The sequence below is a fragment of the Alligator sinensis genome, unplaced genomic scaffold, assembly GCF_000455745.1.
Source record: "Alligator sinensis unplaced genomic scaffold, ASM45574v1 scaffold200_1, whole genome shotgun sequence".
Classification (NCBI taxonomy): domain Eukaryota; kingdom Metazoa; phylum Chordata; order Crocodylia; family Alligatoridae; genus Alligator; species Alligator sinensis.
This window is the reverse complement of record NW_005842453.1, coordinates 910,220-925,998: the sequence shown is the minus strand read 5'-3', so window position 1 is coordinate 925,998 and position 15,779 is coordinate 910,220. Positions and strand designations below refer to the sequence as shown.

At 39.1% G+C, this 15,779-nt stretch overlaps 1 protein-coding gene across 10 annotated transcripts in view; it reads left to right on the top strand.

Annotated features, from left to right (window-relative positions):
- PUM2 (pumilio RNA binding family member 2) overlaps positions 1–15,779 on the top strand; it is a 104,915-nt gene that overhangs the window by 76,217 nt on the left and 12,919 nt on the right. For 6 of the 10 annotated variants that reach the window (XM_025212308.1, XM_025212306.1, XM_025212307.1 and 3 more), the window contains 5 exons: positions 6,052–6,319; positions 7,590–7,719; positions 11,183–11,317; positions 11,591–11,728; positions 14,420–14,545. In XM_025212308.1, the coding sequence (XP_025068093.1) occupies positions 6,052–6,319; positions 7,590–7,719; positions 11,183–11,317; positions 11,591–11,728; positions 14,420–14,545 (797 nt within the window). The remainder of the gene's footprint in view (positions 1–6,051; positions 6,320–7,589; positions 7,720–11,182; positions 11,318–11,590; positions 11,729–14,419; positions 14,546–15,779) is intronic. The other 4 variants (XM_025212305.1, XM_025212311.1, XM_025212304.1 and 1 more) reach the window with 2 other exon arrangements.

Genomic DNA, 15,779 nt, shown 5'->3' with positions numbered 1-15,779 from the left:
ATTTAATAATCAGAGTTGCTTCTCTAGCCTCAGTGACTATTTTGTAGTAGACAGTTTAGTCCCTGCATTTGTTTTGGCATAATACAAATAAAATGCAAAAGAAAGGAAGCTGAGGCCCTAGGGGAATTAACTTTTTAAACTCAAGTTGTGTGACTGGTGTATGTATTAACATTTAAATGTACTTGTAAATAGACAATACACTTACAATTTAGTGTCCCCTTTTACTTTGGTTATGTGCTGAGTACCCTAAATAAAGACTGGGTTAGGGGATGTTTCGGCACATTTGATCTTTTTACTTACCTTTTTTCCTTTTTCAGGTCTACACAGTACACCTTTGGGCTGAGACCAAGCATGAAAAGTTTCAGCCCAAATGGAAGCTTTTCAGAAAATTATGAACATCTGACAATGGGGTTATCATGGAAACCACTTTGTAACTCTATAGTTTTCACTGCTAGTGAAAGCTATAATTACTTTCAACCAAAATTTGGAGGGCTTTATTCATGCAGTTATAAAGTTGATTTAATTCTGAATGAACTAAATAAGGTGCTTTCAATTTTGAGAGCTGATAGTGGCCACCAGTATAAAGGATTACATTTATCATCAGAAATTGTTAAACATAAATTTGAAAACTGTTCATATCGTTTGCCTGCCAATGTGAACTAAGTACAATTGTTTGTCTTACATTTTAGGTACTAGTTTACCAGCTAAATGATGTGTAGAGACCCATAAGATACAGTTGTATTCTGAAAAGTGACTTACCATGAGGTCCCATGCGCTTACTGTGTTTCAACAATTTCAGAATAGAGATGTCCAGTTTGCCTATAAATTGTCTTTTCCTAGCCTCCAAAATCAACCTGAAATCTAAAAGAGAACGTGTGGTGTGCTTCTAGGGGAGGGGGTTGTTTTTCTGTTTGATCTGGTTTTTTGACTTGGGATTGTTTTGGGTCTTTTGATTCTCATAGTTAGTAATGAAGATTTTGCTGCTTAAACAGTTTCCTAAATTCCACCTCTGCAGCCCATTTGTTTCTAATGATGCTGCATTAGTATGAAGGGGTGGTAAAAATGTCTGCAACTTGTTACTTTTGTTAATTTTATTCTGGCTTGCTCATGAACCTCTCTTAAATGGCTGTGTTCATCTGTAGTTCTTTCAGATGAAAGAAATCACAAAAATTTGTTATGCAGTAAGCCAGTATGACTAAATACAAACAGGAAACGGATTCAAAGATGCGTGTTGTTTTCATTGGTTCGCTTTTCAGAATAGAACAACGCTAAAGTATCTCCATTTCAATAATATCTTTCAACCCCAGCTCTCCCTCCTCGTTCAAATCTGATGTTGAACTTCATTGTTCTGCCTGCTGGTATGGACATGATGATCTAACTTTAGCCCGTTTTAAAATAGGTGTCAAACTCAGTTGATCCCAGTCACATTGCAGGGACAACAGAGTGCAATACTTGGTGAAGGGTGCATGGTTTATACCCCCTTCTTTATCAGATGCTGTTTTATATGGTACTAAAGGAACAGCTACTGCTTAGCGAGAAATTAATGCTATTTAATATTTTTAAGCTCCTGTCACTCTCCCTTTTCTTCCCAGCTTCATGAAGCAGGAATTCACTTTAGTTTGGCTGTTTCCCCCCAACTCGCTTGCTCGCTCACTCACTCACGCACATACACACCTACAACTATAAAGCCACCCCTATGTGAATGGGATATACCAGTTGCTTAACTGGTGCTTTATAGTACTAAATCTGAGCAGAAATTGAGCCATGAATTGAACTGAACTACCCTTTCACTCCTAAGTATAAAGTGATAATGAAACCAATTAAGTTTGAGCCAAATTTCAAACCAGGCTAGTGGGACTTTGTGTTGGTGGTGCATAACGTTTTGGGTGTTCTGGTCTAGAGCAGAGTTTTTAATTTTTTTGGTTGGTTGGTTGGTTGTTTCTAAATCATGCTGTGTTCATGTTGGCCAGGCAAAGTTTGGTAACATTTTAGGCTAACGATCTCTTATTTTTTACCCTACATGAGACCTCTAGGATTAGTTAATCTGAGTGAGATTCAAAACCCATTGGCAGGCAATGGGGGAGGAACCTTGCGTTGCCTCTGCTGTGCACCTGCTCTGGAGGACTTCTGTAAACCAGGCATCATAAGCACTGAATTCATTAATAAAAACTAGAAGAAAAAAACTTGTCCTTTACATTTTCTTTTGAGAAGGTAAAGGAAAAAAGCTGACTTCCTCTTAACTGAGGAGCAGTTGAAGCTATTCCCTTATACCTTTACAGACTTGTTATTTACTATTTTCACAATTAAGCAATGTATTTTATATTTTTGTTTAAAAGTTTTAAATGCAGCATCCATTGTACCATAGCTCTGTTTTAGTACTTGAGGAGAAAGTTAGATATACTTTGTTCTTTGTAATAAGTATAAACTACTTAATATCTGAAGGGATTTGTCTAAATCAAGTTGATTTCCTTTTCTTTAATTATAGATTACTTTCTCCTTTTTCATGAAATATGCAAATGATCCAAGTTCAGGAATTTAGTTGTTTATACTTAATGTACATTGTTTCCTTAATACTTAAAATTACTCTTGAGCTTATTTGCATTGAAGATCTCACTTGTGTGAGTTCATAAATGCTAGCAGCAAATATCTCTGTTACTGCACCGGGCACACCACACAATTTTTATTTCCGACTAAATTGGAAATCTTTAGCTTCATGTACTACTAATGGTTTGATCTCTAAATATGAACTAAACTTGTGATAAGGAAACTAAAGGGTTTTAGTAACTAATCTCAGATGTGAGGTATTTTTTCAGCTAATAATCATTTTATGATAAGAATAATTGCAAGGCATCTTAAGCTATAATACGTAGGGTGAGCAACAAAATACACATCTTGGCATCATCTCTGAGCACTGTTTGGATGTGTTTTGTTGGGGTGTTTTTGGTATGGATTGAGAATGTCATGTGAGTACAAAAGCTGGGAGAAGAGCAAAGCTAGGCAGTCCTTGTATCTGTACCCTAAAGTGAATGAAAGTATGTTCTTATGCGAGAAATGTCCATTACGACTTGCCCTTAGTCTGAGATTTTTCACTTTTAGTCTGTTCAGCTTTATCCTTAAGGTTTAGTACTATTTCTGTAATAAAAGGTTCGAAAAGAAGACTTAACTACCTCTGTAAGCAGTCAGTATTTCCCAGTACTTTAAAAGCACGAGTTGATCAAAGCTTTTAGGGGAAAAAAAAGATGCTAAGAAGTTTGACACATTCTTCAGGCTAACATATCAGGGATAGAGATATCTTAGCCTTGTATGTCGCATCTTAAATGAAGTAAGAATACCCCTATTGCAGGAAAGTTTTTGTCTGTGGCATAGTAAGTGTTACTGTGTTAGTTAGCACTTAAGTCTTCATTGCCAATATTTAAAAGATGTTAGACGTAAAGTGTAGCTTTAGGTAATTAAAGATGAAATATGCTATATGCATATATTTTTGTTCTAGAAATTTTACACAGTTAAAGGATAGAAAGATTTATCCAGCAATTTAAACAATCTGTTTTATGCTCATGAGACCCAGTTTTCAAAAAAATTGTTTAAATTGTTCCAAATATATGCGCACACTTTCTCCGATGGATTGATTGATAATGAATCCCACGAAGATGTGGCATTACTCAAAAATTATCTGACTATATAAATAACTGAAAAAACATGTTGAGTTAAGTTACATAAGATGAATATCCTTCATATTCTAGTATGGGGGTAAAATCTCAATGTTGGACACATTTCCATTAAACAAACTTTTGCTGCCATCTTGTGGCTTTAGACAGTGTCACAACACTGCTTATACTAAAGGCAAGATGTTGTTCCAAAGGTTAAATTACTATACTGAAGAAGCTGAAAAATTAAGTTTTTAAAAGCTAAACTTTTCACTGTTATGAATGCTGCTGTTAAAAAAAAAATCATTTCAGAACAAACTTCTCTGCATCCAGCTTCATTATAGAACAATAATATGTTTTTATTTTGTGTGATAGCATCATCATCATCTGTCAGCCCATTTCTAGAAATAGCAATTATTAAGGCAGTTATAGAAACGGCAGCTATAAGGTGTGAATTTGGTGGCCAACCTTATAACAATAAAATAACAACAAATCTTGGAGATCTATTTAACATCACTTAATCATACTCTAGATTAAGCTAATGGCTTAAAGTACATATTTCTCTACTGTTTTTACCATTAAATTATTTAAAATGTATTTATTTTATAATTAGTTATTTATGTGCTTTTTAGCAAATTATGTTATGCCATGCAACAAACCAAAGTACCTTGTACAGTATGAATTAGCCAACTGAGAGAGAACATTTTTTTTAAAAAAGGGCGCTTAGAAGACTTCACAAGGAAGTAGTCATCCCACTATATTAATGTGGTTGCCTGGTCTAGTAGGTGGGTGATATTTTGCTGAATAATTGAAGGCTTGGCTGGGGCACTGTCAATTTAAATTTTTTATCCATTTCATTTTAGAGCACCATTCAAACAGCACATTCTGCAATTTATCTTTTTAAAATTCCTTTAAAAGTTGAGGTGGTTTTTGCTCTTCTTGATGCTGGTAAAAATGTTTTTAGTTTAGAGTGTGTGTGTGTGTGTGTGATTAAATGGTGGAAAAATAGTGAAACCTCTTAGCATAGTGACTTTATTAGCTGTCATCATAGTAGGTACAAGATTTTCAGAAGGAAATGTTGACTTTTGTTATTTTTTCTTTAGAGAGGTGGTGTCTCTTAAGTATGATGTTTGATACATGATTATGATGGTGTGTGTTGTGTGTTTAAATGTGGAGGGGAGAAGGACCTTGTGAATCAATGTATGAAGGTTATAATTTACATAGGAGAAAACAGTGATGGGATTGTGAGACAGCTGGATAACTACGTAAAAGAGGGAACAGGACATGCGAAGCAAGACAAGTTCAATTCATATAAGTAATGGCAGAGCAGAGAGAGAGCTTTTAAGGCAGTGTCAAAAAGCTCAGAGATTGATGTGATATAGTGCAAGTGTAGTGATGATCAATTTACTGCTCACAGGCTAGATCGAGCTCATGGAGCTGTGTTATCCATCTCAGGGGGGAGTCCTAGTAGCATAACTGAGGTGGGGAGGTGGTGACTGGGACAGCAACCCAGCCTTTTTTGCAGGGGAAGCACACACATAGCCAAGTGCCACAGCAGCGGCTAATCACACCACCATCGACATGGCAGCAGCCCATGGTGCCCTATGCATCAGCTGTCCCAGGCATGGATCTGCCCTGCTATGCTTCTGGGGGTGCCATGTGGGCCACGTGAGGCCAGTGGGTGCCAGCTAGGTATGATATGCAGGGCTGGTAACTCTTGATCAGGTGGATTGACAGCCAATGGAGGGATTACCATTGCAAAAATGAACTTCAGTTTAACTAATGCTAAAACAATCAAAGCGACAATTAAATCCTGACAGCCATTCTTGAAGTTTTTTATTTTTAAATTTGTTCACCATAAACCTAGTGCTTGCAAGAGGTGCCTAATTTAAAGCCTGGGATGCTGAAGTCTGTTTTCCCACAGAGCAGGTACAGCATGGGCAAACAGCAGTATGCATGCTTCCGCAGAGTGCAGTGCCAGTGTGCTTTAAATGACAGTAAGTTACCTCCAGGGATCAAAAGGTAGTTCAGATTTCATGGCCTCTTTAAACCTTTGGCCAGCTTTGAGGCTACCAGCCAGAGTATGAGTTAGTGGTGCTTGTGAAGTAGAAACCTGCCCACTATGCTGAGTTTAAAGTTTCCAAATACACACAAATGTACAGAATACCTCAAACTGCATCAGTTTCTCCCAATGAAAGTTCTTTTCACTCCTGCCTTTTACTTTAAAAAAAAAAAAAATTGAGACTTTTGTGGATATAGCCATGCATTCATTTCACCTAAAAAAGGTGAATATAAGTAACAAGAAGACGTTTTGTTTTCTTTGCTTCAAGACACCCATGATCTATTACATTCATTTTTATTGTTTCTCACTTTAAAGCTTTTCACTGACAGAACTGCTTCCTTGTAGGAGGACTGACAAATGGTAGTGGTCGCTATATTTCTGCAGCGCCTGGAGCAGAAGCCAAGTATCGCAGTGCTGCGAGTACCTCCAGTCTTTTTAGCTCCAGCAGCCAGCTTTTCCCTCCTTCACGTCTTCGTTACAGTAGGTCTGATATTATGCCCTCTGGACGAAGTAGATTGCTGGAAGATTTTAGAAATAATCGCTTCCCCAACCTTCAGCTAAGAGACCTCGTTGGACATATTGTTGAATTTTCTCAAGATCAGCATGGTTCTCGGTAAGTGTCATAGTGAAGTTTGTAATAGTAATGCTTAGTTTGATAGACTTAGGTATCTTGATAAATGTTTTTAAGAATGTGTAGTCATTCTGGTAGCCACACTGGGATGTATTTTTAGTCACCTTTTAAGAGAACTGCCATACAAGTGAGACACAGTTTCACGCTGGTCTTCCTCAAAACCAAGGAGAATGTTACCAGGGTGTTGAATGAGGAGCTACGTTTTCAATTATAAAATAAAAAGTTTCTCGTTAACTTTAAATTATTAGCTTAAATATCACGCATCTTCTCTCCCCAAAAGAATGGCGTTTGTAATCTAGAAATTTTTCAGTGGAATGACAGCACCTAATTAGGGGTCACTTGCATTTGTCTCTTGAATAGGCTAATTAACTGATCAACATTTTGCCCTTCGAACATTTTAAAATCAAAGCTGTAGGCATTGTTAGTCTGAGGCCTCAGGCTGATGTTATACCTGAAGACATGATTAACCTATTAATCCCGTCTTAAATAGCAACGCAGCCACAAGTTTAGGCAATTAATGACGCTACAAAATGTGAAACCATCTACAAAATTACTCCACAAAATACATGTAGTAATTTTGTGGCCGGTTTCCATCTCTCCTTAAATTGATTGTGTGGCAGAGTCCCCTATCATGAAGCCTGATGCTGGCTATGTGGCAGGGCTTGGTTGGCAGATCCTCCAGGCCTGGGACTGCACTGGAATCTCCAGCCAGCTCCAGAGCTGCAACCCACAATCACCTGAGTGTCCGTGTCATTCCCAGGACCTCACTGGAACCGGCTGGAGACTCCAGTGTAGTGCCAGAGCCGGGACCGCCAATCAGCTGACTGTGAGTCCCTGCCCGGGGACCACACTGGTTCATTGGGCACCTAGTTTTCAACTTCCTGGTCCAGGAGGAGTCTCGGATCGTGATCCTGGGCTCCCCCTGCTCTGGTAAGTAGGAGTGGTGTAGCTGGAATCAGATCCCTGATCCAAAAGAAATGCATTGTGCCATGAATGTGTGGAATGGCAGGAGATGCAATGATGGTGGCATTAAATGCATATGTGCCAGGGTCTAACACCACCTACTCTGTATGTATTAAAAAAAACCAAAAAAACAGACCACTGTTGACATTAAAGTAGTGCTTTTGAAGATAATTTAGTTAACTCATTTTAGCAATCTGATATCTCATCAAAACAAAAAGGGTGGAAGAATTTACAGCATTTGAGGTTTTTCTCTCTATGCATATAATATGCAAATTTATTTTGGGCGTAGATTCATACAGCAAAAGCTAGAACGAGCTACTCCAGCTGAGCGCCAGATGGTATTTAATGAGATTCTGCAAGCGGCATATCAATTGATGACTGATGTATTTGGAAACTATGTCATACAGAAGTTTTTTGAGGTAAGGATATACTTTTGAGATCACATGTAGAAATACTGACTAAATGTCATAAATACTTTTGCTTGTGTTGTTTTCCTAGTATTGTAGCAAAATAGGAATTTATGAATATGGTGGTACCCAAGTTTTTGCATATTTTCATGTGATTCCCAAATAGGATCCACAAAAGAGACATTTCATTTATCAGTGTCTTGAAGTAGCCCTGTCCTGTTTGATTGTTACTCTCCTCCATACCCAGGTCCAGACTGTGTCAAGAAGCTGGGTGAAACAGTTTGTCTGTCAGAATTGTAAAAAAAATTGTGATTGGAAGTGACCTCAAGAGATCTAGTTCAACCCCCTCCTCAAAGCAGGACCATCCCCAGCTAGATCATCCCAGCCAAGGCTTTGTCTAGCAATGTCCATTGTAAGGAGGAATATTGTGGTTAAGTAGAGATGACATTTTATAAAATTTCTTCAAAAAGTTACCTGTTAGTCATACCTGGCAAACAGTTTCTAAATAATATAAATCTAAACAAGTCCTTGAAATGTGGTCCAGGAAACACACACACTATTTAAATCAGTTCTGTTATTTGGGGGAGTCATAAAATGGTGTCCTATGTTGTCTGATATGACTACATATGGGGACCCTTAGCTGAAATTTTGAATAAATGTATGTGTGAATAGATCCGCAGTAGGACACTTTATAGATAGAAACATTAGTGACTGTTTGAATAAGTAATCAAAGGTGCTACGACAGTGTGTAGAATGAGAAGACCCAGCATCTTGTAACTTTTCTTTGTTTTTCCACTAACTCTGGATATATCCTTCCAGCAAAGGAAAAAAATTGCCACAAAAGTAGGGAAAATTGATGTAACTTTTGGTTAATTTTTATACCTAGTTCGCCTCCCTTGGCACCAAATCATCTGCCATCCCAAATTATATTTTAAAAATCCTTTATTAGTTTGTTTGAACTGCTTCTACTACTATGTCTGTAACTTGCAGTTCATTTCTCCTGTAATAAGACAAGTTAAGAAAGAAGTTCAGGGACTGGAAGGGACCTCGTGACATCATCAGGTCCACCCCCCTGCTCTGGGCAGGAAAGACTACTGGGGTCAAATAACCCCAGCAAGGTGTGCGTCCAGGCTCCTTTTGAAGATCAACAGGTAGGTGCCTGTGCCACCCCTACTGGGAGTCTATTCCAGAGTCTGATCACATGAACTGTGAACAAGTTTTGACTTGGATCCAGCCTGACACCTTCTAGGAGTTTATGACCGTTGCTCCTGGTTTTCCCCTAGGGCACTTTGGTGAATAGTTGTTTGGCCAGCCCTTGATGCTCTCCCCGATATATTTGTAAGTTGCCACCAAACCTCCCCCCCCCCCCCCCACCCCACACCCCCCCTTCCCAACCCCCCCCCCCCCCCCCACCCCAAGTCTTCTCTTTTCTAGGCTGAACAGTCCCATATCTGTCAGCCTTTCCTCATATGGCTTGCTCTTCAGGCCTCAGTCCCATATCTGTCAGCCTTTCCTCATATGGCTTGCTCTTCAGGCCTCTAGTCACACGAGTGGGTCTTCTCTGCACTCTCTCAAGCTTCTCTACATCTTTCCGGAAGTGTGGTGCCCAGAACTGGACACCACACAACTTGTTTTAATTTGAGAGGAAGCTTGCTAGGGACACAAAAGGTAAAATAAAAATTTCTTTAAGCACCTTAGTAGCTGAAGCCCTGCCAGGGTGTCATTTGAGCTTTTAGATGATCAGGGTGTAAAAGGGACGCTAAAGGTTTTAAGTGCTCTTGACTAAGTTTAGGTAGCCATGGATTTACAGGGAATGTTCACCTTCTCTGTAACATTTTCTATGAAAAATATACTATGTTCACTTTTGAACCTGAGAGAGGATGTTGTCATATCTTGGTGGGTTCAAAAGTAGACCACAAACTTAGTGTAATTTGATGTAGTTTTCGTGCACTACAAGCTTAGATTATCCTCTCCCTTGAAACTTATCTCTGTAGAATAATAGGTCCAGGTTTTGCACTTCTTTTCCAGACTTTCACCCACCAACCTAAACCTTATCTACAATAGGCTGCTTGTGTCACCAGAATTTCTTCCTGTAGACAACAGTTGTCAAAGGGAAATCATCTGTGTGTGTTCATGTGTGACTTCAGCTGACCTCATGTGGCTCCACATACAGCAGCTGAGCATTAGCTACCGACTGGACAGTGGCAGCCAGCAGCAGACATGGGCATGTCTATACACTCACTTTTTGTTGGATGGCAGCAGAAGCCTTCTTTGAATGATGGTACTCTGTCAACAGAAGAAAAGGGATCTGCTGCTACAGGGAAGCGCTAGATATAGACCCACTCGCTCTTCTGGAGGAATTGAGAATTTGAGTTCTGCTGGCAAAACTATGTCGTGTAAATTAGGTCTGAGATGCCTTATTGGCTTTCTGACATTACAAGCTACCTCTTACTAGCTGCACCAGGGTTCTGAAAGGCTTTTCTTGCTCCATGTTGAAGTGGAAAGTGCTCCACAGGAGTGTACGAGAGGCCAAGTGAGGCTGGGGTGTTAAGGAATGCTGTGCTTCTTTACCAGTTTAAGGTTGCACATTTCCATTTTCTGTACGGTATCCGGACTGACTTTCCACCTAATCAGCTCAGTCATGTAAGTGCGATTAACAGATCTTGAGCAGGGGCCTATATGAGGAGAATTTACAAGGTTTTCCTAGAGAAATTTTAAGTAAATATAGTGAGATGATACTAACTCTGTATGCAGGACTGGTGAGATGGTATTAAAATACTGTCTGGTTCTAGTGTTTGCCGCTTTAAAATAGGATTTAGAAAAACTGGGGACACTTCAGTGAAGAACCTTGAAAAACACTTGAGTTGTCTCAGTTTATTGAAGAGAAGGAAACAAGGTAACTTAATTGTGGTCTGTAAGTACCTATGTAAGGAAAAGATGCCCAACGCTATCACTCTAATATAGTAAAAAATGTGAGACAGTATCCACAATTGGAAGGTGAAAGTTGAAATCTTCGAAGTGGAAAATGGGCCTGAGTTTGATAGTATGTTCCTCCCAACTCAGCTCCCTGAAAAACCAGTGATGCACCTACTTTTGTAACACACCATCATCTTAGCTTCAGGGCGGAGTCACAAAAAGCAGTGACCAGAAATTAAATCTCCTCCTTTTGTTAATCATTCTTCAGGAGCTCAAGCATGGTGGATTGAGGTCACACTTATGCACCTAATAATTGGAATAGGATCTATCCCAAAGTGTGAAACCTTAAAAAGATAACCATTTAAAGAAGAAACACTTCATATAAGTATTTAAAGGATTTATGTGCGTCAGAAATAAAGGGACTGATTTTTTTTGATAAGCAAAGCATAGCAAACTACAATTTTGTAGTAAACTATGACTGTTCTTAACCTTCATACAGTTATATTCCCAGGATGGCAGTACAGCTTCTTTTGTTAACAGCATCTTTATTTTCTTATAGTTTGGAAGCCTGGATCAAAAGTTAGCTCTAGCAACACGCATACGTGGTCATGTTCTGCCATTAGCCCTACAGATGTATGGTTGTCGTGTTATTCAAAAAGCATTAGAGTCTATCTCACCTGACCAGCAGGTAATTGTAAGTTAGAAAAATGTTTTGTATTGTATTTATTTTAATCAAATTAAATGATGGTAATCTAAACAAATTTAAATATTTGCATTATTGCAAAGTTACAATTGAATTAAAAACTAATATTAATTAGTCTAAGCTGTCAACATTAATGCAATGTCTGTCTGAATACACAGTGGATATAAAAATTTGAGTATTGCTTTAAAATAGTTTTGTTTAAGAAAATATTGATCTAGAAATTAAAATAATTCCGGTTTTGGTTTGTGTTTTGTTTTTTTACAGAATGAAATGGTTAAAGAGTTGGATGGTCATGTTCTGAAATGCGTGAAAGATCAAAATGGAAACCATGTTGTTCAGAAATGCATTGAATGTGTCCAGCCACAGTCACTCCAGTTCATCATTGATGCTTTCAAAGGACAGGTAATGTTATCAATTTGTTTACTTTAATCTAAGAGTTGCACTGATCTGTTCATTATTTCTCCGTTGTTTGTAAATCTGAAACACCATTTGTTGCCGTGGTGGTATTGAACTTCAAATTGATGTATAATACCACTTCGGTAAAACGGGTGGCCAGTGCCACAGGCAACTCTGTGTCTGGCATATGGCAGAATAGGGAGGGGACACGCAGCATAGTGGCAGATAAGTCAGGGAGCAGAAAGCAGAGGAGCAATGTGGTTAGGGAGCACGGGGAAAGTAGAAAACTGAGTAGCAGATCAAGTAAGGGAAAGGGATCAGAGTGGCATTCAAGGAGGTTTTGGAGCTAGCCTGTGCCGCACCTGCCAAAAAGGTTGATCCCCACTACTATAGAATAAGAGTATGTTGGGAATAGCATGTGGTAGGCCATGCCCACTCAGGTAAATACCCTCTGCCTACTTATGTAAAATGCTGGGTGGGCTATATCTCCTCCTTCCTCTCTGTGAATAGAAGTCAGCCACTTGGTGATGTTCATCATCTCCAAGCAACACCTGGGGACAGCTTTTGTGATGTACCTAGAGCTGGCCCTCACTGCTGTAGCACATGACTATGTTGGGAATAGAGATCTCATGCTGTTTGAGTCTGCTGGAAAGAATGCTCAGCATACTGTCAAATCTTTTGGCTTCAGTTTAGAGAATCAGCTTTCTGAATTCTCTTTGTAATACCATAAGTACTTGAATCTAAGATGAACTGGGATTTAAGACGATCCGCCATGGAAGAGCAGTCCCTGCTGTCCATGTAGCAATGTCAGCACTGCTGATTGGCCAGAGGGGGACAGAGTTTCCATGTTCTCCATACCCAGGAATCCAGCCCTAACCAGGTTGCACTTGACAGTAGGGTGTAAAGGGGGCGGGGAGGAGTGGGGGGGCAGAAGCTTCAGAGAATGGGGCAGGAGTTGGTCTGGCTCTGACCCAGAGTCAGAACTGCAGCAGTCGTCTGCTCCTCCCCACCCCACCCCTGGCACACACTTTTTACACAAATCTAAGATAAGGGGCTTCTAACCCTATGGTGATGGGAGGAAGAGACCTCATCTTAGATTCAATACAGTGTTTTATATAATGTCAGCCAGCCTGTGTTGTAACAAAAGTATGTATCTGGTTTTCAAAGCAGGAGAAGTTGAGGTTGCTACTCCCAGTTTTTCTCTTAAAAGAAAATTCCTTTTCCTGTATGCTTTACTTTTTAAAGCAATGCTTTCTAAATGTTTTCTGAATCTGGGTTAGTATGCGACTCATTTTTAAGATGACCAATTATTTCTTCTTCCCAAAAGCCTATAGTATAAAGCTCATATTATAGTACACAAACAGTTTAATTTGGCTGTAGTATATTCCAAAGCTATCTAATCAATCACTATTTTTTATTGTCTAGAGGTAATGTTGTATTTTTACAAGACAACTCAGCCCTATTACTCAGCTTTATTACTTCATTAGAAAATCTCACACTTACCCTATCTCATGTTTTATTGTGCCATGCTGAATTTTTTGCCTCGAATAATAGCTGTGCCAAAACTATCGTAAATAGCAGATAATTCCTTAATTGTGAACTTAATCCCCTTTTTTGTTTGCATCACAAAAGGTACAAGGGAAGGGAAGGAGTTTGAAATGTTTATAGAGTCCCTTGACTAAATGAGAAGAAAGCCACTAGAAAACCATGCTTTACCCTATCTTCAATACATAAAAAATATGCTGTTGTAATACTACATGGGTAGACAGCTAATTTATCTTGTATTTAAGCTACTTGGCGTTGTGTGACTTATCTAGACTTCTGTGTATAAGTCTCCGTTCAGTTCTCAGCAATACAGAAAGGTAACATTTGAATCAAATCTGCAAGGACAAATCTGATTTCTGGAAAAATATTTAAATAGCCAAAAAGAAGCCAGAATTTTTACTATATTTAATAGATACATTTAAAACGTTTATGCACAAGTGGAGGTCCATTTCATATGATTGAATTTGAAATTTGTGGCATACTTGATTGCAGAAATTGAAACCTGGGGTGCAGAGCTCTAGGTACATTATGGAAGCTGTCCCCAGTTGTTGGCAGGTGGTGTTAAAAATGTGGCTGACCTCTTAGTTCCAGAGAGGCAGGAGCAGAAATGATTCCCTGGGATTTTACATCATTTGGCAGAGAGTTATGGTGACTAGGTGTGCTCCACCACATGCTACAACATCTTGTCCTGTGCATGGGTAGTCTGTATGCACCTCCCCCGTCTTTGCCCCCAAATATGTGGATTTGGTGTTGACATCCCACTGAAATGAATGGGCAGATTCACACTACAGATATTACTTCTGGCCCTCCATGGAATCAAGCAGATCTCAAAGCAGCAGATAAGTTTAGATTGTTCCAAGTTCCTTTACAGCCATGAGGGCTAGAAATCTCCCTCAAGCAAAGGCTGAGAACCTCTGATGTAATCACATGACTGCAAGCGCAGGAGCCCTAGGCACACCGCTTATGGCTAGTCTGGCCCTACATGTGGTTGGAAATGGAAATTTCTAGTACTGGAGGGTGCTTTTATATAGAAATGAGTATATTAAGTGGTAGTTTGGATAAGATAACTTACTTTTGAAATGTGATTGTTTTTAGCATACATATAAAATTTTATATGTTTTAATTTTAAAAAATGGGTAATTTTGTTTTAAGGTGTTTGTGCTTTCGACTCATCCTTATGGCTGCAGAGTAATTCAGCGTATTCTGGAGCACTGCACTGCTGAGCAGACCTTGCCCATCTTGGAAGAATTGCACCAACACACAGAACAGCTAGTGCAGGTCAGCATACGCTTACAATTGTGTGTGATAAATCTCAAGCCGTGGTACTGATTTCTGTTGCTTACAGCGGTGATTCCCAACCAAGGTGTGTGACACCCTGAGGTGCCTTCAGATCCTTTCGAAAGTGGTGCAGGGTACCATGCAATGTTAGGATTGTTAGGTATGTAAACATGATTCACAAGATCAGAGATTTCAAATAGGAATCCATAGTGTTGAAAACGTTCTGACCTGTTATAGCCTTTCTGAGCTCTTTGCAAAAGAAGAAGAATTTTTGTATTATTTTTCCATAGTCATAAAGCAAATGAAAACTAAGAGCTGGATTTGCTGAAGGTGCCTCAAGTCTAATAAGGAGTGCCTTGAGTCTAAGCAGATTGAGAACCACTAGCTTGGAGACTTAACTGGATTTACTTTCTTGTCTTTTTTCAAGCTAGCAGACGCCTGATAACCATTCAGATGTACTTCTTTATTTTTCTAATAATGTAGAAATGAATAGGAAAATAAATGGCACTGTGGGTATATTTTTGGCATAAGGCCTACAGTCATATTAGCTCTTGCCTCAGTGAAGAAATAGCTCAGAATAGTTGTTCTGGATTAGCTCCACATGTGGACATTTACTAAGAATGCTTTTTGTGGTTTAGCTTAAGCTACTTGGGATTCCTTTGGAAAACCTCCAACCAGCTTTAATTTAGACTGTCTCAGCCACACATTAGTAACGTGCTTTCACACAAAGGGCAGTCTTTCAAAAAAACAGGTGCTCCATTTCCTGAAGACCATGCACTGCGAAAAATTTGGGTAATTTCAGAGGAACTATATACATGGCTTAGGATGATGCACATACCTTTGGAAGTTTAAGGGAAATTACAGAGGCACTGTGGAAGAAATGTCCATATCGAGTAGAAAATTAGTATGGAATAGCTGTTGTGCTTTGAATTTAGACCTTCATTTGTTTTGCAGTAACTCTTGTATAGATATGCTTTTGGTAACAGTATCTGTAGAACTTTCTCAGAGGTTGCATGGCCACTTCAAAATGATGGCTTTCTGTACGCATTTTTGGTGCAGTTTGCTGGCAGTCCCTCGTTACTGGAAGACTCATTCTTGTTACTACAAGTAATTGGTGAGTCCATAGATGACTGAGGCAACTGATCTGGGATCCATATGTTCAACTAGTAGATGTGATAGACAGTTCTGGGTGGAAGGACTAGATCCTGGTAATGTTAGGTCACAGCTCTTTCCC